The sequence below is a fragment of the Pseudophryne corroboree genome, chromosome 7 (genome assembly GCF_028390025.1).
Source record: "Pseudophryne corroboree isolate aPseCor3 chromosome 7, aPseCor3.hap2, whole genome shotgun sequence".
In the NCBI taxonomy this organism is placed as follows: domain Eukaryota; kingdom Metazoa; phylum Chordata; class Amphibia; order Anura; family Myobatrachidae; genus Pseudophryne; species Pseudophryne corroboree.
The window spans coordinates 506922552-506944617 of NC_086450.1; the positions used below are offsets into that span (position 1 = coordinate 506922552).

Here is a 22066-nt window from a genome sequence, read left to right on the forward strand (position 1 = left end):
AGCGTTAGGCCCTGTGGGGGCGTAAATACAAGCCAGAGTGAAACGTTCTCCCTCGATATCAACCTTTAAAAACAGGAATCAACCCTTTGGGTCCACTCGTTCCTCCCTGATCTCATAATGTAGTGATTTGCGAAAAAGGATTACCACTCCCCTTGTTTTGGTAGTATATGATGCACTTCTAAAGTCTCCCACCCAAGTATCCCTAAGTACGTTAGGGTCAGTGATTCGCCAATGTGTCTCTTGTAGTAATACCACATCGGGGTGAAATTTTTTAAGGTGGTTTAGTACTTTTTTCCTCTTGATTGGTGTGTTCAAACCCTCCACGTTCCATGAGACAAATTTAAGAGACCTCTTTGAGTTATCAAGAGGAGTTTCGGCCTCTTCGGGATTCGACATTATCCAATGCCCAGTCTGATGGAACGCAGAAGGAGAAGCCACAATCGGTAACCCACTCCCCAGTCCCAGCGAGCAGGGGAGGGGTCAAAGAAGCATGTAAGGAAGTCATGTGGGGTCACTTTCAACATATAACGAGAAATTTTTGTATATGTACAAAGTATTTGCTGATACAACTTTGGCCACCTATCAAAAACATTTTTACATTTTTGAACCAAATATGATAGTAACAATAACCATCCATATATAACTGAAACCTTTGTATGAATAGAAAAGAGAAGGGGGAGAGGAAACAAAAAGGGAGCCGACAGAACAATTGGGAGTAGAGCTCTCCGCCATCCCCCCACCCCCATCAAGTAAGAAGTGTATCCACTCATCAATGGCTGTATGAGCCAAATATATATTATTAATATTACATTATCCATTGGAGCAGAGAGGAGAGATGAGAGAGAAAAAGAGCAAAGAAATACTTGGTTTTAGGAAAGTCAATCAGCATCGTCCATTCTAGAATCAGAGTGCGAGTCTGATATAGACTTGAGGAAGTTGCGAGCAGCTTCCGGGGTATGGAAAAAATGTGGTTTGCCTGCATGAAAGAGTCTTAACTTTGCAGGGTATAGTAGAGCGAATCTGATATTTTTGGAAAATAGTTCTTTGCAAACCGGGGAGAACTCTCTTCGTTGCGTTGAAACCTGGAAAGAAAAGTCTTGAAAAAGCAGAATTTTAGATCCCTCATGGTGGAGGTCTGAGCATTTACGATATGCTTCTAAAATCTTCACCTTGTCAAGGTAATTTAGCAGTTTAAAGATTACCGGTCTAGGGCGGGTCTGGGAAGCTTGTGAGGATTGTCTATCAGGGCCGATACGGTGTGCCCTTTCGACCATGTAGGAAGTGGGTGAAGAGGGAAAACCAAGTGTTGCGGGGAGCCAGTGAGTAACCAAATCTAGTAGATCTTTTTGTTTGACGGATTCAGGGAGGCCAATCAGGCGCAAGTTGTTCCGATGGTTGCGATTTTCCAAATCCTCGAGTTTATCACTCATGGCCGCCAAGGTGTTATCATGTGCTTGCTGATGTGTTTGTATCGCATTATGGTCGTCTTCCAGTGTGGAGATGCGATCTTCGGCCTCTGCCAGGCGCTTTGTGTGTTGGGTCAGTTGTGCAGCAGCTGATGTGATGGACTCCATTAATGGTGCCAGCTTGGCATCTAATAGAGGTGAAATGATTTCTGCAATTTCCCTGGCTTTCTGCATTGCAGATGGGCTAGCCTGGATGTCAGGGGGCAGCAGGTCAACTGGATCTTTCCTGCCCGGTGAGGGTGAATATCTCTGTTGAGTAGGACTTTGGTCTTTATCTTTAGTTGCTGGTTTATTTTTGTTTTGTGAATTCTTTTACGCACGAGGCGTTTTGGCTATATATTTTTCCATAACGGGTATTGCTGCTAAATAGTTGTGAGCAGGGGAATGGAGGTGCGATATGTATTATATAAGTGCTCTCTGTGGAAGGAGGAGGGTGAGGTAGGAGAGCCCATTCGCTCCTTGCATCAGCAGTGAGGGTAAACCCCAGGCAGCAACCAGTGCGGTACCTGAGGAGTCCTGGATGTGCAGCACGGTGTTGTCTCTCTCCCAAATTCGCAGGGGTCAGCAGGATGCACCTTAGAGACAGCCGCTGCACAAGCCGGATCTGTGTCACTGTGAAGGTTCCCGTCTTCCAGTGATGGCGGCTGGGCCGCGGAGTATACTGGGTGCGGTCACGGGGTTAAGTGGGGATTCGGCCTCTGCAGCGGCAGGGCTATTCGTATCTGCACGCACCTGGTGTAGCAGTGTGGGGTCCAGCGGGCAGCACAGCGGATCGCTGTATACAGCCTGGATCCTTCAGGCGGCTCAGCCACGGCTTTGCACGCAGTCCAAACCACACCCACTATCTTATTTAGAATCTCTCTAAACTTTATGTTCATATTAGGACCTACTGTCCTTGGTAACAAGTTAGAAGCTGGCTAGCCTTATTTTGGGCTAATTCCAATTCTATTATATACACTGAACCTGCTGATGTTTTATACAAAATCTGTTAAAGGAACATGTATCTTATACATAAACTAATGTGTGTGTATAAAGATTACATATCTAAGTCTATGGAATATGCTCATTTTCCGTGTAAGGTATATAATGATAGGTATACCTGTATACCTACAAAATATGCTTGTATATAAAATTAGTCAAATATATTACCGGTATATTTCTTATGCACTTAGAGATTTAACAATTGATACTGAAATGATCTCCATTTATGAAAAACTTCCTGTGCATCTTTAAAACAGGCTTCTTTACATTATGTAATGAGGTAAATGCAGTTCAGTACTACTGTATAGTGTAATGAATGACAGGTTCCGTCAGCCAATCAGCAGGTGGTGCTACAGAAGCTTTGTTGGCTATTTTACACATGTGCTGTGCAGCTTAGGAACAGTGACTTCTGGTGGACAGAAAATTGTATTAAACTTTCTGGCTTTTCCAGCGCCTCAGTACATTACATTACTACGTTATGCTACACTAAGTAATTTATAACACCAGCCAGCGGCACGTCAGGGCGCAAATAGCAGGGCACACTACATGGTGTATGGAGCAAAGATGTACCAGGAGATATCTGAATGTGATAAGTACATACAGTATGAAACTGTAAAACCTAACGTAAGGTAGTATGCTGATTACAGCTTTGTTATCCCAGCCAGAAGAGGGGAGAACCGCTGTGTTTTCGCCCGGTCAGACAGGGCTGGTAGGTGATGTACTGTATTTGATTATAGATCTTAGACATAATAATTATTCAACTTTATCACTGCTCATTTAAACTGTATCCTTATTAGATTAACCACACTTGCAGTTTTTTTTTTTCATTTTGCTGTTGCCGTCTGCCGGTAGAAAAGCCGGAGACACTTGGTTGCATCTGCTCCCTAAACTAAAAGTTGTCATCCTCTACATTGGGCCCTAGCCAAGTTATTGGTTTGGACCCCCTTTCTCCTCTCCATAAACACAGATAAAAATTGGTTTCTGCAAATTGGGGCACCTCTGGCCCACTGGACATAAGGGAAGAGCCTAGGTTGCTAATGGATGATTTGGCTGTGTTCTCTTAAGTGCATTCCCATTCTTACTGCCCAGTTACCAGCCAGAAACATCAGCTGCAGGGAAGTGGCTGAGAAACGTACGTCTGCATTGCACCTACTGTACGTAACAGGTGACATGTGCAGCATGCGAAAATATACGTACGCATTCGAGGTTGCATGCAACTCAGAATCGGGGGCATTGGTGAGAAATGATCTGTGGAATTCTGTGCTGTAACTCTGGGGCAGATTTATTAAGCCTGGGGAAGTGATAAAGTAGAAGGTGATAACGCACCAGCCAGTCAGCTCCCAACTGTCATTTTTCAAACCCAGCCTGTAACATAGAAGTTAGAAGCTGATTGGCTGGTGCATTATCACCTTCCACTTTATCACTTCACCAGGCTTCATAAATCTGCCCCTGTGTGAGATACGGCCATGTATAGTACATACCACTCTGACTCCTTACCCTGATGTCTGCATTTTTACAGGAACGCTGCTTGATCCAGAGATGAAAGAAATAACCATAGAAGGAGGAAAACTGATCATGGGGAACAGAGGCACTCTGATGTGCGCCATTTCTCATTATATTGTTGGTGAACACACGGTGAAATGGCTTAAAATAGCGAGAGATGCAAGTGAGCCCGTTCCTGTGAACTCCAACATCAACAAGATAGCCAATATAAGAAAAGATGAGCCGTCTGGAGATGATATAGGAAAACTGACTTTCACTCGAGTACAGGAGTCCGATAACGGGGCCGTATTCATCTGCAGGCTGGAGCGTCCCGGCTCTGAGAGCCCGATAGAGAGAAGAATAGGCCCGCTACGTGTGACAAGTGAGTAGTACTGAGTATTATCTGGCACAACCATGGGGGATGGCTACGTGTGACAAGTGAGTAGTACTGAGTATTATCTGGCACAACCATGGGGGATGGCTACAGTACTTACCGCGATATAACAAACACGTATCAGATTTATTTTAAAGTACTATTGTGAGGAATGAAGCCTGGCAGTAAAGGGTGCAGGGCCATAGAGCTAATACGGAGACACTTATATGAATTACCAGCAAAAGTAAAATTTCTGTACTTTCTCCTCAGAAAATAATAACCTAGACGAGGCTAATTCAGTAAGGATCGCTGATACGATCCTTATTGCATTTCTCCAATGTTTGAGTATTGCGCACGGGCAGAACGGGTCCTATAATCGCGGCACAGATATGCGAACGCCTCTGCCTGATTAACCGGCTGAGGTGTTTGCAAGGAGGGGCAGAGGCGGCCGGTGGTGGGTGAAAACGGAGGTATGTGGCCCCCATTTTCCAGGAGTTACCTTGGCCTCGGAAGCCGCACTGCTATGGCAAGGCTGAGAAACCTAAAGCTTACTCAGAGTTTATCTGAGATGCGATCGCATCGCAATTGCAGGGAGGAGGTGGTATGTAGCACCTCTTGAATCTGCATTGCTAAGGACTGCTAGCAATGCATAGTGAATCAGGCTCTTAGTTGCAAGGAGATTTTCTTTTCAAATAAAAATTTGCTAAATAAGAAATGTGGCTAATAACATTCCTGGTAACAGCTGGTTAGGGATGGACAACTCCCAGATGTCAGGTAGTCAGTGTGGCTAATACATTACTGGTAGCAGCTGGTTAGGGATGGACAACTCCCAGATGTCAGGTAGTCAGTGTGGCTAATAACATTCCTGGTAACAGCTGGTTAGGGATGGACAACTCCCAGATGTTGGGTAGTCAGTGTGGCTAATACATTACTGGTAACAGCTGGTTAGGGATGGACAACTCCCAGATGTCAGGTAGTCAGTGTGGCTAATACATTCCTGGTAACAGCTGGTTAGGGATGGACAACTCCCAGATGTCGGGTAGTCGGTGTGGCTAATACATTACTGGTAACAGCTGGTTAGGGATGGACAACTCCCAGATGTCGGGTAGTCAGTGTGGCTAATACTTTACTGGTAACAGATGGTTTGGGATGGACAACTCCCAGATGTCATGTAGTCAGTGTGGCTAATACATTCCTGGTAACAGCTGGTTAGGGATGGACAACTACCAGATGTCAGGTAGTCAGTGTGGCTAATAACATTCCTGGTAACAGCTGGTTATGGATGGACAACTCCCAGATGTCAGGTAGTCAGTGTGGCTAATAACATTCCTGGTAACAGCTGGTTAGGGATGGACAACTCCCAGATGTTAGGTAGTCAGTGTGGCTAATACATTCCTGGTAACAGCTGGTTAGGGATGGACAACTCCCAGATGTCGGGTAGTCGGTGTGGCTAATACATTACTGGTAACAGCTGGTTAGGGATGGACAACTCCCAGATGTCGGGTAGTCAGTGTGGCTAATACTTTACTGGTAACAGATGGTTAGGGATGGACAACTCCCAGATGTTAGGTAGTCAGTGTGGCTAATACATTCCTGGTAACAGCTGGTTAGGGATGGACAACTCCCAGATGTCAGGTAGTCAGTGTGGCTAATACATTACTGGTAACAGCTGGTTAGGGATGGACAACTCCCAGATGTCAGGTAGTCAGTGTGGCTAGTACATTACTGGTAGCAGCTGATTAGGGATGGACAACTATTGTAATGTATGATTGGAGTGCTTGCCATAGTGTCTGCACCTTGGGGCAAGACCATAAGCAGTGAACCATGTCTGCGTCCAGAGCAGCACATTTAAAACAGTGGGATGAGGGGGCAGCTCCCATGAGGTGTCGTAGCTTTGGGGTAACATATGCTCTATGTAGGATTTTCTGGTGCATTTCGGAGTATGAAATGGAACCCAGTGTTTTGTCTAGATAAGTGTTGGCCTCTAGTATCACTTTTAAGGAGAGATCCGGGAACTCTATTCTCCATTTCATAAGTCCCACTGAGCCTGTGTCTATGTTTAGTAAGGTGCGAGAGTGTGAATATATAAAGGCTGTGGAAAAGGTGTTATTCACGGACAGGCGTAGTGTTTTATCCAGATTGTGAGATTTATCATGTTGTGGTATCAAGGACAGGGCCCTCTGTACGTAACTGCAGGCTTGAAGGAATGGGAACAGTGGTATCTGTAAATGTGGGAAACGTGCTATGACCTGCGAGTGTGTTAGTAGAGTCAATGTTTCGGCATTCAAAAATTGGTGGATATATTTCAGGCCTCCATTGTGCCAGGTATGAAATATATGTGAGGTTGTGTGGGGTTGAAAGTCTGGATTACCCCAGAGAGGTAGAAACAGTGATTTGTATCGTGATATTCCAAGTCGTGAGCGGACTGATCGCCATGCTGTACAAGTGGAGGATATAAGTAAAATGTGTTTTGCTCTATTTGGCATGAAGTTGGGGGTTGTATGTAACAGGGTTATCAGGTTCCAAGAAGGTGTGAAGGATTGTTCTAGATATGTGTTTGCATATATGCTTTGTCCGCTGATCCAGTCCACTGCAATCCTATAATTAGCTGCTAGAGCATAAGTATACAGACATGGTAAATTTAATCCACCAAGGGACCGAGGTTGGCGCAATTTAAACAATGAAAATCTAGGGCGTTTTCCCGCCCAAATAAATGTGGATAATGCTTTATCCAATTGAGTGAATGTGTCCTTGGGTGGAATCAGCGGGAGCATCTGAAGCACATATAAGAAACGTGGGAAGCTAATCATTTTATACAAATGACTTCTGCCCGTATATGTAAGGGGGAGGTGGGCCCACCTAGCGAAGTCAGCATATGTTTTAGTGAGTAATGGTGAGAAGTTGAGGGGATACAATTCAGATGGATGACTAGAAAACACAATACCTAGATAGGTAATGTGGTTATTTGGGGCCCATTGAAATGGGAAGGTGGTGTCCCAACCCATTTTGGCCGAAGGGAAGAAGGCCAAAGCCTCCGTTTTAGAGTAGTTGATTTTAAACCCAGAAACTTGTTCAAAGGATTTTAATATGTCTAGTAGATGCGGGATGGCCTCTTTGGGGTTGCTAAAGTACAATAGGATGTCATCTGCAAATGCTGAGAATTTAAGTTCTCGGTCTGCCAGTTTTATACCCTGCCATTTCGTTTCCTTTATAAAGTGGCGAAGAAGCGGGGCCAAGGCTAAGTTAAACAGTAGAGGAGATAGAGGGCATCCCTGTCTTGTGCCACGGTGTAAGGAAAAGAGTCTAGAGTTATGACCATTAATTGTTAAGAAGGCTTGGGGGGTACGATAAAGGGTATGAAATACCTGAAGAAAGTCTAGGCCAAAATTTTGGAATCTGAGTATTCTGTCAATGTGGGCCCAAGAGACTCGGTCAAATGCCTTGTCTGCATCACAACTTAGAACAATGTTCCCCGTCTCCAACGAGTCATGAGTTTTGGTCATGGCCGCTAGGAGAGAGCGAACATTATGCACAGAGTGTCTGTTACGTAGGAACCCTGTTTGGGCGGGATGAAGTAGTTTAGGTAGGACCAACTGGAGTCGGGAAGCCAATATCTTCGTGAATATTTTAAAATCTTGCTTCAATAGTGAGATTGGTCGGTAGGACGAGACCAGGGTGTGGTCCTTATTGTGTTTGGGGAGGACTATGACTCGTGCTGTGTTGAAGTTATGAGGAGCCGGGTGTCCTGTCAGAATTGAATTATATAAAATTAAAAGATGCTCGCTAATATGTGGTAAGAGTAGTTTGTAATAGGCTGCAGACAGTCCGTCTGGGCCGGGAGATTTCCCATTGGGCAGGGATTTAATAATTGCTTCCAATTCCTCTGCAGTAATGGGAGTAGTGAGGAGTTCTTTGTCTTCTTCTGATAATGTGGGAAGGTCGGCTTTTGTTAAAAACTCTGAGCCAAGTTCTGGTTGGTCCAGAGGGGCCATGTGTAAAGTCTCAAAGAAGGACAGAAAGGTATCGCTAATTGCCTCTTGTGTTAGCGCTGGTGAAGCGAGGGCGTCTCGAATAGCCGAGATATGTTTGGGGGTTGCATGAGCCTTCACGATATTTGCCAATAATTTTCCAGGGCGATTACCCCAACGGAAATATTTGTTGGACTGGAAGGAAAGGAACAGTTTGGCCTGCTCCGTGCATAGTGTGTCGTAGACTAATTTAGCATCTTTATATCATGTTCTATTGGATTCCGATGGATCGGCCAATAGTTGAGAATAAATGGAAGTAACCTGGAGAGAGGCTTTAGCCATTCTCTCCCTTAGTTGTCTCTTTCTGGCGGCTACATATGAGATCACTTGACCTCTAATGACCGGTTTAGAAGCCTGCCAGAAGAGGTTCATGTTATCAATATGTATTGCATTATCGCCTGTGTAATTGAGGTATGATTGGGTCAAGTAGAGTTTAAAGTCTTCTGAGTGTGTTAGATGTTCTGGGAACCGCCAGGTGTAAGAGTATAGACGGGGTGTGGTCAGGGTAATTGATAATGTAATTGGAGCATGATCTGATAGAAGGATGTTAGCGATGGTGGTGTCTTGTATTCTATGTATTAAAGAGGAGGATACTAGCCAATAATCTAGTCTGGAGAATATTTTGTGTGGGTGTGAGAAGAAGGAGTATTCCCTGGAATCAGGATTAAGAAATCGCCAAGGATCTATGAGCTGTAAGGAGTCTAGCATTAGGGACAGTGGTGGGGGAGTAGATCTATTCAAACCTGATTGTCTGGGACCACCTGACACATCTAGCATCGGATCTAGAACGACATTAAGATCTCCTCCTAGTATCAAGGATCCTTCTACCCAATCCTGTAAGTGAACAAAAATATCGGAGAAAAATGAAGCGTTAGGCCCTGTGGGGGCGTAAATACAAGCCAGAGTGAAACGTTCTCCCTGGATATCAACCTTTAAAAACAGGAATCTACCCTCTGGGTCCACTCGTTCCTCCCTGATCTCATAATGTAGTGATTTGCGAAAAAGGATTACCACTCCCCTTGTTTTGGTAGTATATGATGCACTTCTAAAGTCTCCCACCCAAGTATCCCTAAGTACGTTAGGGTCAGTGATTCGCCAATGTGTCTCTTGTAGTAATACCACATCGGGGTGAAATTTTTTAAGGTGGTTTAGTACTTTTTTCCTCTTGATTGGTGTGTTCAAACCCTCCACGTTCCATGAGACAAATTTAAGAGACCTCTTTGAGTTATCAAGAGGAGTTTCGGCCTCTTCGGGATTCGACATTATCCAATGCCCAGCCTGATGGAACGCAGAAGGAGAAGCCACAATCGGTAACCCACTCCCCAGTCCCAGCAAGCAGGGGAGGGGTCAAAGAAGCATGTAAGAAAGTCATGTGGGGTCACTTTCAACATATAACGAGAAATTTTTGTATATGTACAAAGTATTTGCTGATACAACTTTGGCCACTTATCAAAAACATTTTTACATTTTTGAACCAAATATGATAGTAACAATAACCATCCATATATAACTGAAACCTTAGTATGAATAGAAAAGAGAAGGGGGGAGAGGAAACAAAAAGGGAGCCGACAGAACAATTGGGAGTAGAGCTCTCCGCCATCCCCCCACCCCCATCAAGTAAGAAGTGTATCCACTCATCAATGGCTGTATGAGCCAAATATATATTATTAATATTACATTATCCATTGGAGCAGAGAGGAGAGATGAGAGAGAAAAAGAGCAAAGAAATACTTGGTTTTAGGAAAGTCAATCATAGAGATGAGCGGGTTCAGTTCCTCTGAATCCGAACCCGCCCGAACTTCATGTTTTTTCTCACGGGTCCGAGCGACTCGGATCTTCCCGCCTTGCTCGGTTAACCCGAGCGCGCCCGAACGTCATCATGACGCTGTCGGATTCTCGCGAGGCTCGGATTCTATCGCGAGACTCGGATTCTATATAAGGAGCCGCGCGTCGCCGCCATTTTCACACGTGCATTGAGATTGATAGGGAGAGGACGTGGCTGGCGTCCTCTCCATTTAGATTAGAAGAGAGAGAGTGAGATTGATTTGAGACAGAGACACTTGATTTACTGGAGCTTAGGAGTACTGTAGAGAGTGCAGAGTTTACTAGTGACTGACCACAGTGACCACCAGACAGTGCAGTTTTATTTAATATAATCCGTTCTCTGCCTGAAAAAAACGATACACAGTGACTCAGTCACATACCATATCTGTGTGCTCAGCCCAGTGTGCTGCATCATCTATGTATATATCTGACTGTGCTCACACAGCTTATAATTGTGGGGGAGACTGGGGAGCAGTGCCAGTTATAGGTTATAGCAGGAGCCAGGAGTACATATTATTAAAATTAAACAGTGCACACTTTTGCTGCAGGAGTGCCACTGCCAGTGTGACTGACCAGTGACCTGACCACACTGACCACCAGTATAGTTAGTAGTATACTATATTGTGATTGCCTGAAAAAGTTAAACAACACTCGTCGTGTGACTTGTGTGGTGTTTTTTTTTAATTCTATAAAAAACTCATTCTGCTGACAGACAGTGTCCAGCAGGTCCGTCATTATATAATATATACTGTCCGGCTGCAGTAGTGATATATATATATTTTTTATATCATTATTTATCATCCAGTCGCAGCAGACACAGTACGGTAGTTCACGGCTGTAGCTACCTCTGTGTCGGCACTCGGCAGTCCATCCATAATTGTATACCACCTACCCGTGGTTTTTTTTTCTTTCTTCTTTATACATACTACATCTCATTATCATCCAGTCTATATTAGCAGCAGACACAGTACAGTACGGTAGTCCACGGCTGTAGCTACCTCTGTGTCGGCACTCGGCAGTCCGTCCATAATTGTATACCACCTACCCGTGGTTTTTTTTTCTTTCTTCTTTATACATACATACTACATCTCATTATCAACCAGTCTATATTAGCAGCAGACACAGTACAGTACGGTAGTCCACGGCTGTAGCTACCTCTGTGTCGGCACTCGGCAGTCCGTCCATAATTGTATACCACCTACCCGTGGTTTTTTTTTCTTTCTTCTTTATACATACATACTACATCTCATTATCAACCAGTCTATATTAGCAGCAGAAACAGTACAGTACGGTAGTCCACGGCTGTAGCTACCTCTGTGTCGGCACTCGGCAGTCCGTCCATAATTGTATACCACCTACCCGTGGTTTTTTTTTCTTTCTTCTTTATACATACATACTACATCTCATTATCAACCAGTCTATATTAGCAGCAGACACAGTACAGTACGGTAGTCCACGGCTGTAGCTACCTCTGTGTCGGCATTCGGCAGTCCATCCATAATTGTATACCACCTACCCGTGGTTTTTTTTTCTTTCTTCTTTATACATACATACTACATCTCTTTATCATCCAGTCTATATTAGCAGCAGACACAGTACGGTAGTCCACGGCTGTAGCTACCTCTGTGTCGGCACTCGGCAGTCCGTCCATAATTGTATACCACCTACCCGTGGTGTTTTTTTTTTTCTTTCTTCTTTATACATACATACTACATCTCTTTATCAACCAGTCTATATTAGCAGCAGACACAGTACGGTAGTCCACGGCTGTAGCTACCTCTGTGTCGGCACTCGGCAGTCCGTCCATAATTTTATACCACCTACCCGTGGTTTTTTTTTCTTTCTTCTTTATACATACATACTACATCTCATTATCAACCAGTCTATATTAGCAGCAGACACAGTACAGTACGGTAGTCCACGGCTGTAGCTACCTCTGTGTCGGCACTCGGCAGTCCATCCATAATTGTATACCACCTACCCGTGGTTTTTTTTTCTTTCTTCTTTATACATACATACTACATCTCTTTATCAACCAGTCTATATTAGCAGCAGACACAGTACGGTAGTCCACGGCTGTAGCTACCTCTGTGTCGGCACTCGGCAGTCCATCCATAATTGTATACCACCTACCCGTGGTTTTTTTTTCTTTCTTCTTTATACATACATACTACATCTCTTTATCAACCAGTCTATATTAGCAGCAGACACAGTACGGTAGTCCACGGCTGTAGCTACCTCTGTGTCGGCACTCGGCAGTCCATCCATAATTGTATACCACCTATCCGTGGTTTTTTTTTCTTTCTTCTTTATACATACATACTACATCTCTTTATCAACCAGTCTATATTAGCAGCAGACACAGTACGGTAGTCCACGGCTGTAGCTACCTCTGTCGGCACTCGGCAGTCCATCCATAATTGTATACCACCTACCCGTGGTTTTTTTTTCTTTCTTCTTTATACATACATACTACATCTCTTTATCAACCAGTCTATATTAGCAGCAGACACAGTACGGTAGTCCACGGCTGTAGCTACCTCTGTGTCGGCACTCGACAGTCCATCCATAATTGTATACCACCTATCCGTGGTTTTTTTTTCTTTCTTCTTTATACATACATACTACATCTCTTTATCAACCAGTCTATATTAGCAGCAGACACAGTACGGTAGTCCACGGCTGTAGCTACCTCTGTGTCGGCACTCGGCAGTCCATCCATAATTGTATACCACCTACCCGTGGTTTTTTTTTCTTTCTTCTTTATACATACTACATCTCATTATCATCCAGTCTATATTAGCAGCAGACACAGTACGGTAGTCCACGGCTGTAGCTACCTCTGTGTCGGCACTCGGCAGTCCGTCCATAATTGTATACCACCTACCCGTGGTTTTTTTTTCTTTCTTCTTTATACATACATACTACATCTCTTTATCAACCAGTCTATATTAGCAGCAGACACAGTACGGTAGTCCACGGCTGTAGCTACCTCTGTGTCGGCACTCGGCAGTCCATCCATAATTGTATACTAGTATCCATCCATCTCCATTGTTTACCTGAGGTGCCTTTTAGTTGTGCCTATTAAAATATGGAGAACAAAAATGTTGAGCTTCCAAAATTAGGGAAAGATCAAGATCCACTTCCACCTAGTGCTGAAGCTGCTGCCACTAGTCATGGCCGAGACGATGAAATGCCAGCAACGTCGTCTGCCAAGGCCGATGCCCAATGTCATAGTACAGAGCATGTAAAATCCAAAACACCAAATATCAGTAAAAAAAGGACTCCAAAACCTAAAATAAAATTGTCGGAGGAGAAGCGTAAACTTGCCAATATGCCATTTACCACACGGAGTGGCAAGGAACGGCTGAGGCCCTTGCCTATGTTCATGGCTAGTGGTTCAGCTTCACATGAGGATGGAGGCACTCAGCCTCTCGCTAGAAAAATGAAAAGACTCAAGCTGGCAAAAGCAGTAGCACCGCAAAGAACTGTGCGTTCTTCGAAATCCCAAATCCACAAGGAGAGTCCAATTGTGTCGGTTGCGATGCCTGACCTTCCCAACACTGGACGTGAAGAGCATGCGCCTTCCACCATTTGCACGCCCCCTGCAAGTGCTGGAAGGAGCACCCGCAGTCCAGTTCCTGATAGTCAGATTGAAGATGTCAGTGTTGAAGTACACCAGGATGAGGAGGATATGGGTGTTGCTGGCGCTGGGGAGGAAATTGACCAGGAGGATTCTGATGGTGAGGTGGTTTGTTTAAGTCAGGCACCCGGGGAGACACCTGTTGTCCGTGGGAGGAATATGGCCGTTGACATGCCTGGTGAAAATACCAAAAGAATCAGCTCTTCGGTGTGGAACTATTTCAACAGAAATGCGGACAACAGGTGTCAAGCCGTGTGTTCCCTTTGTCAAGCTGTAATAAGTAGGGGTAAGGACGTTAACCACCTCGGAACATCCTCCCTTATACGTCACCTGCAGCGCATTCATAATAAGTCAGTGACAAGTTCAAAAACTTTGGGCGACAGCGGAAGCAGTCCACTGACCAGTAAATCCCTTCCTCTTGTAACCAAGCTCACGCAAACCACCCCACCAACTCCCTCAGTGTCAATTTCCTCCTTCCCCAGGAATGCCAATAGTCCTGCAGGCCATGTCACTGGCAATTCTGATGATTCCTCTCCTGCCTGGGATTCCTCCGATGCATCCTTGCGTGTAACGCCTACTGCTGCTGGCGCTGCTGTTGTTGCTGCTGGGAGTCGATGGTCATCCCAGAGGGGAAGTCGTAAGACCACTTTTACTACTTCCACCAAGCAATTGACTGTCCAACAGTCCTTTGCGAGGAAGATGAAATATCACAGCAGTCATCCTACTGCAAAGCGGATAACTGAGGCCTTGGCATCCTGGGTGGTGAGAAACGTGGTTCCGGTATCCATCATTACTGCAGAGCCAACTAGAGACTTGTTGGAGGTACTGTGTCCCCGGTACCAAATACCATCTAGGTTCCATTTCTCTAGGCAGGCGATACCGAAAATGTACACAGACCTCAGAAAAAGAGTCGCCAGTGTCCTAAAAAATGCAGCTGTACCCAATGTCCACTTAACCACGGACATGTGGACAAGTGGAGCAGGGCAGGGTCAGGACTATATGACTGTGACAGCCCACTGGGTAGATGTATGGACTCCCGCCGCAAGAACAGCAGCGGCGGCACCAGTAGCAGCATCTCGCAAACGCCAACTCTTTCCTAGGCAGGCTACGCTTTGTATCACCGGTTTCCAGAATACGCACACAGCTGAAAACCTCTTACGGCAACTGAGGAAGATCATCGCGGAATGGCTTACCCCAATTGGACTCTCCTGTGGATTTGTGGCATCGGACAACGCCAGCAATATTGTGTGTGCATTAAATCTGGGCAAATTCCAGCACGTCCCATGTTTTGCACATACCTTGAATTTGGTGGTGCAGAATTATTTAAAAAACGACAGGGGCGTGCAAGAGATGCTGTCGGTGGCCAGAAGAATTGCGGGACACTTTCGGCATACAGGCACCACGTACAGAAGACTGGAGCACCACCAGAAACTACTGAACCTGCCCTGCCATCATCTGAAGCAAGAAGTGGTAACGAGGTGGAATTCAACCCTCTATATGCTTCAGAGGTTGGAGGAGCAGCAAAAGGCCATTCAAGCCTATACAATTGAGCACGATATAGGAGGTGGAATGCACCTGTCTCAAGCGCAGTGGAGAATGATTTCAACGTTGTGCAAGGTTCTGATGCCCTTTGAACTTGCCACACGTGAAGTCAGTTCAGACACTGCCAGCCTGAGTCAGGTCATTCCCCTCATCAGGCTTTTGCAGAAGAAGCTGGAGACATTGAAGGAGGAGCTAACACGGAGCGATTCCGCTAGGCATGTGGGACTTGTGGATGGAGCCCTTAATTCGCTTAACAAGGATTCACGGGTGGTCAATCTGTTGAAATCAGAGCACTACATTTTGGCCACCATGCTCGATCCTAGATTTAAAGCCTACCTTGGATCTCTCTTTCCGGCAGACACAAGTCTGCTGGGGTTGAAAGACCTGCTGGTGAGAAAATTGTCAAGTCAAGCGGAACGCGACCTGTCAACATCTCCTCCTTCACATTCTCCCGCAACTGGGGGTGCGAGGAAAAGGCTCAGAATTCCGAGCCCACCCGCTGGCGGTGATGCAGGGCAGTCTGGAGCGACTGCTGATGCTGACATCTGGTCCGGACTGAAGGACCTGACAACGATTACGGACATGTCGTCTACTGTCACTGCATATGATTCTCTCACCATTGAAAGAATGGTGGAGGATTATATGAGTGACCGCATCCAAGTAGGCACGTCACACAGTCCATACTTATACTGGCAGGAAAAAGAGGCAATTTGGAGGCCCTTGCACAAACTGGCTTTATTCTACCTAAGTTGCCCTCCCACAAGTGTGTACTCCGAAAGAGTGTTTAGTGCCGCCGCTCACCTTGTCAGCAATCGGCGTACGAGGTTACATCCAGAAAATGTGGAGAAGATGATGTTCATTAAAATGAATTATAATCAATTCCTCCGCGGAGACATTGACCAGCAGCAATTGCCTCCACAAAGTACACAGGGAGCTGAGATGGTGGATTCCAGTGGGGACGAATTGATAATCTGTGAGGAGGGGGATGTACACGGTGATATATCGGAGGATGATGATGAGGTGGACATCTTGCCTCTGTAGAGCCAGTTTGTGCAAGGAGAGATTAATTGCTTCTTTTTTGGGGGGGGTCCAAACCAACCCGTCATATCAGTCACAGTCGTGTGGCAGACCCTGTCACTGAAATGATGGGTTGGTTAAAGTGTGCATGTCCTGTTTTGTTTATACAACATAAGGGTGGGTGGGAGGGCCCAAGGACAATTCCATCTTGCACCTCTTTTTTCTTTTATTTTTCTTTGCGTCATGTGCTGTTTGGGGAGGGTTTTTTGGAAGGGACATCCTGCGTAACACTGCAGTGCCACTCCTAGATGGGCCTGGTGTTTGTGTCGGCCACTAGGGTCGCTAATCTTACTCACACAGCTACCTCATTTCGCCTCTTTTTTTCTTTGCGTCATGTGCTGTTTGGGGAGGGTTTTTTGGAAGGGCCATCCTGCGTGACACTGCAGTGCCACTCCTAGATGGGCCCGGTGTTTGTGACGGCCACTAGGGTCGCTAATCTTACTCACACAGTCAGCTACCTCATTGCGCCTCTTTTTTTCTTTGCGTCATGTGCTGTTTGGGGAGGGTTTTTTGGAAGGGACATCCTGCGTGACACTGCAGTGCCACTCCTAGATGGGCCCGGTGTTTGTGACGGCCACTAGGGTCGCTAATCTTACTCACACAGTCAGCTACCTCATTGCGCCTCTTTTTTTCTTTGCGACATGTGCTGTTTGGGGAGGGTTTTTTGGAAGGGCCATCCTGCGTGACACTGCAGTGCCACTCCTAGATGGGCCCGGTGTTTGTGTCGGCCACTAGGGTCGCTTATCTTACTCACACAGTCAGCTACCTCATTGCGCCTCTTTTTTTCTTTGCGTCATGTGCTGTTTGGGGAGGGTTTTTTGGAAGGGCCATCCTGCGTGACACTGCAGTGCCACTCCTAGATGGGCCCGGTGTTTGTGTCGGCCACTAGGGTCGCTTATCTTACTCACACAGTCAGCTACCTCATTGCGCCTCTTTTTTTCTTTGCGTCATGTGCTGTTTGGGGAGGGTTTTTTGGAAGGGCCATCCTGCGTGACACTGCAGTGCCACTCCTAGATGGGCCCGGTGTTTGTGTCGGCCACTAGGGTCGCTTATCTTACTCACACAGTCAGCTACCTCATTGCGCCTCTTTTTTTCTTTGCGTCATGTGCTGTTTGGGGAGGGTTTTTTGGAAGGGCCATCCTGCATGACACTGCAGTGCCACTCCTAGATGGGCCCGGTGTTTGTGACGGCCACTAGGGTCGCTAATCTTACTCACACAGTCAGCTACCTCATTGCGCCTCTTTTTTTCTTTGCGTCATGTGCTGTTTGGGGAGGGTTTTTTGGAAGGGCCATCCTGCGTGACACTGCAGTGCCACTCCTAGATGGGCCCGGTGTTTGTGTCGGCCACTAGGGTCGCTAATCTTACTCACACAGTCAGCTACCTCATTGCGCCTCTTTTTTTCTTTGCGTCATGTGCTGTTTGGGGAGGGTTTTTTGGAAGGGCCATCCTGCGTGACACTGCAGTGCCACTCCTAGATGGGCCCGGTGTTTGTGTCGGCCACTAGGGTCGCTAATCTTACTCGCACAGCTACCTCATTGCGCCTCTTTTTTTCTTTGCGTCATGTGCTGTTTGGGGAGGGTTTTTTGGAAGGGCCATCCTGCGTGACACTGCAGTGCCACTCCTAGATGGGCCCGGTGTTTGTGTCGGCCACTAGGGTCGCTAATCTTACTCACACAGCTACCTCATTGCGCCTCTTTTTTTCTTTGCGTCATGTGCTGTTTGGGGAGGGTTTTTTGGAAGGGACATCCTGCGTGACACTGCACTGCCACTCCTAGATGGGCCCGGTGTTTGTGTCGGCCACTAGGGTCGCTTATCCTACTCACACAGCGACCTCGGTGCAAATTTTAGGACTAAAAATAATATTGTGAGGTGTGAGGTATTCAGAATAGACTGAAAATGAGTGGAAATTATGGTTTTTGAGGTTAATAATACTTTGGGATCAAAATGACCCCCAAATTCTATGATTTAAGCTGTTTTTTAGGGTTTTTTGAAAAAAACACCCAAATCCAAAACACACCCGAATCCGACAAAAAAAATTCGGTGAGGTTTTGCCAAAACGCGGTCGAACCCAAAACACGGCCGCGGAACCGAACCCAAAACCAAAACACAAAACCCGAAAAATTTCAGGCGCTCATCACACTCAATCAGCATCGTCCATTCTAGAATCAGAGTGCGAGTCTGATATAGACTTGAGGAAGTTGCGAGCAGCTTCCGGGGTATGGAAAAAATGTGGTTTGCCTGCATGAAAGAGTCTTAACTTTGCAGGGTATAGTAGAGCGAATCTGATATTTTTGGAAAATAGTTCTTTGCAAACCGGGGAGAACTCTCTTCGTTGCGTTGAAACCTGGAAAGAAAAGTCTTGAAAAAGCAGAATTTTAGATCCCTCATGGTGGAGGTCTGAGCATTTACGATATGCTTCTAAAATCTTCACCTTGTCAAGGTAATTTAGCAGTTTAAAGATTACCGGTCTAGGGCGGGTCTGGGAAGCTTGTGAGGATTGTCTATCAGGGCCGATACGGTGTGCCCTTTCGACCATGTAGGAAGTGGGTGAAGAGGGTAAACCAAGTGTTGCGGGGAGCCAGTGAGTAGCTAAATCTAGTAGATCTTTTTGTTTGACGGATTCAGGGAGGCCAATCAGGCGCAAGTTGTTCCGATGGTTGCGATTTTCCAATTCCTCGAGTTTATCACTCATGGCCGCCAAGGTGTTATCATGTGCTTGCTGCTGTGTTTGTATCGCATTATGGTCGTCTTCCAGTGTGGAGATGCGATCTTCGGCCTCTGCCAGGTGCTGTGTGTGTTGGGTCAGTTGTGCAGCAGCTGATGTGATGGACTCCATTAATGGTGCCAGCTTGGCATCTAATAGTGGTGAAATGATTTCTGCAATTTCCCTGGCTTTCTGCATTGCAGATGGGCTAGCCTGGATGTCAGGGGGCAGCAGGTCAACTGGATCTTTTCTGCCCGGTGAGGGTGAATATCTCTGTTGAGTAGGACTTTGGTCTTTATCTTTAGTTGCTGGTTTATTTTTGTTTTGTGAATTCTTGCACGCACGAGGCGTTTTGGCTACATATTTTTCCATAACGGGTATTGCTGCTAAATAGTTGTGAGCAGGGGAATGGAGGTGCGATATGTATTATATAAGTGCTCTCTGTGGAAGGAGGAGCGTGAGGTAGGAGAGTCCAATCGCTCCTTGCATCAGCAGTGAGGGTAAACCCCAGGCAGCGACCAGCGCGTTACCTGAGGAGTCCTGGATGTGCAGCACGGTGTTGTCTCTCTCCCAAATTCGCAGGGGTCAGCAGGATGCACCTTAGAGACAGCCGCTGCACAAGCCGGATCTGTGTCACTGTGAAGGTTCCCGTCTTCCAGTGATGGCGGCTGGGCCGCGGAGTATACTGGGTGCGGTCACGGGGTTAGGTGGGGATTCGGCCTCTGCAGCGGCAGGGCTATTCGTATCTGCACGCACCTGGTGTAGCGGTGTGGGGTCCAGCGGGCAGCACAGCAAATCGCTGTATACAGCCTGGATCCTTCAGGCGGCTCAGCCACGGCTTTGCACGCGGTCCAAACCACACCCACTATCTTATTTAGAATCTCTCTAAACGTTATGTTCATATTAGGACCTACTGTCCTTGGTAACAAGTTAGAAGCTGGCTAGCCTTATTTTGGGCTAATTCCAATTCTATTATATACACTGAACCTGCTGATGTTTTATACAAAATCTGTTAAAGGAACATGTATCTTATACATAAACTAATGTGTGTGTATAAAGATTACATATCTAAGTCTATGGAATATGCTCATTTTCCGTGTAAGGTATATAATGATAGGTATACCTGTATACCTACAAAATATGCTTGTATATAAAATTAGTCAAATATATTACCGGTATATTTCTTATGCACTTAGAGATTTAACAATTGATACTGAAATGATCTCCATTTATGAAAAACTTCCTGTGCATCTTTAAAACAGGCTTCTTTACATTATGTAATGAGGTAAATGCAGTTCAGTACTACTGTATAGTGTAATGAATGACAGGTTCCGTCAGCCAATCAGCAGGTGGTGCTACAGAAGCTTTGTTGGCTATTTTACACATGTGCTGTGCAGTTTAGGAACAGTGACTTCTGGTGGACAGAAAATTGTATTAAACTTTCTGGCTTTTCCAGCGCCTCAGTACATTACATTACTACGTTATGCTACACTAAGTAATTTATAACACCAGCCAGCGGCACGTCAGGGCGCAAATAGCAGGGCACACTACATGGTGTATGGAGCAAAGATGTACCAGGAGATATCTGAATGTGATAAGTACATACAGTATGAAACTGTAAAACCTAACGTAAGGTAGTATGCTGATTACAGCTTTGTTACCCCAGCCAGAAGAGGGGAGAACCGCTGTGTTTTCGCCCGGTCAGACAGGGCTGGTAGGTGATGTACTGTATTTGATTATAGATCTTAGACATAATAATTATTCAACTTTATCACTGTTCATTTAAACTGTATCCTTATTAGATTAACCACACTTGCAGTTTTTTTTTTTTTTTTTCATTTTGCTGTTGCCATGTGCCGGTAGAAAAGCCGGAGACACTTGGTTGCATTTGCTCCCTAAACTAAAAGTTGTCATCCTCTACATTGGGCCCTAGCCAAGTTATTGGTTTGGACCCCCTTTCTCCTCTCCATAAACACAGATAAAAATTGGTTTCTGCAAATTGGGGCACCTCTGGCCCACTGGACATAAGGGAAGAGCCTAGGTTGCTAATGGATGATTTGGCTGTGTTCTCTTAAGTGCATTCCCATTCTTACTGCCCAGTTACCAGCCAGAAACATCAGCTGCAGGGAAGTGGCTGAGAAACGTACGTCTGCATTGCACCTACTGTATGTAACAGGTGACATGTGCAGCATGCGAAAATATACGTACGCATTCGAGGTTGTATGCAACTCAGAATCAGGGGCATTGGTGAGAAATGATCTGTGGAATTCTGTGCTGTAACTCTGGGGCAGATTTATTAAGCCTGGGGAAGTGATAAAGTAGAAGGTGATAACGCACCAGCCAGTCAGCTCCCAACTGTCATTTTTCAAACCCAGCCTGTAACATAGAAGTTAGAAGCTGATTGGCTGGTGCATTATCACCTTCCACTTTATCACTTCACCAGGCTTCATAAATCTGCCCCTGTGTGAGATACGGCCATGTATAGTACATACCACTCTGACTCCTTACCCTGATGTCTGCATTTTTACAGGAACGCTGCTTGATCCAGAGATGAAAGAAATAACCATAGAAGGAGGAAAACTGATCATGGGGAACAGAGGCACTCTGATGTGCGCCATTTCTAATTATATTGTTGGTGAACACACAGTGAAATGGCTTAAAATAGCGAGAGATGCAAGTGAGCTCGTTCCTGTGAACTCCGACATCAAGATAGCCGATATAAGAAAAGATGAGCCGTCTGGAGATGATATAGCAAAACTGGCTTTCACTCCAGTACAGGAGTCCGATAACGGGGCCGTATTTATCTGCAGGCTGGAGCGTCCCGGCTCTGAGAGCCCGATAGAGAGAAGAATAGGCCCGCTACGTGTGACAAGTGAGTAGTACTGAGCATTATCTGGCACAACCGGGGGTGGTTGGGGGCGGTGGCTATGTACACCTACAGTACT

General features: G+C 45.7%; 1 protein-coding gene across 1 annotated transcript in view; it reads left to right on the plus strand.

Moving 5' to 3' along the window:
* The window catches only part of LOC134944449 (uncharacterized), a 235903-nt gene that overhangs the window by 123757 nt on the left and 90080 nt on the right, over positions 1-22066 (plus strand). The window contains exons 13-14 of the mRNA XM_063933024.1: positions 3967-4311; positions 21652-21993. Of these exons, the coding sequence (XP_063789094.1) occupies positions 3967-4311; positions 21652-21993 (687 nt within the window). The remainder of the gene's footprint in view (positions 1-3966; positions 4312-21651; positions 21994-22066) is intronic.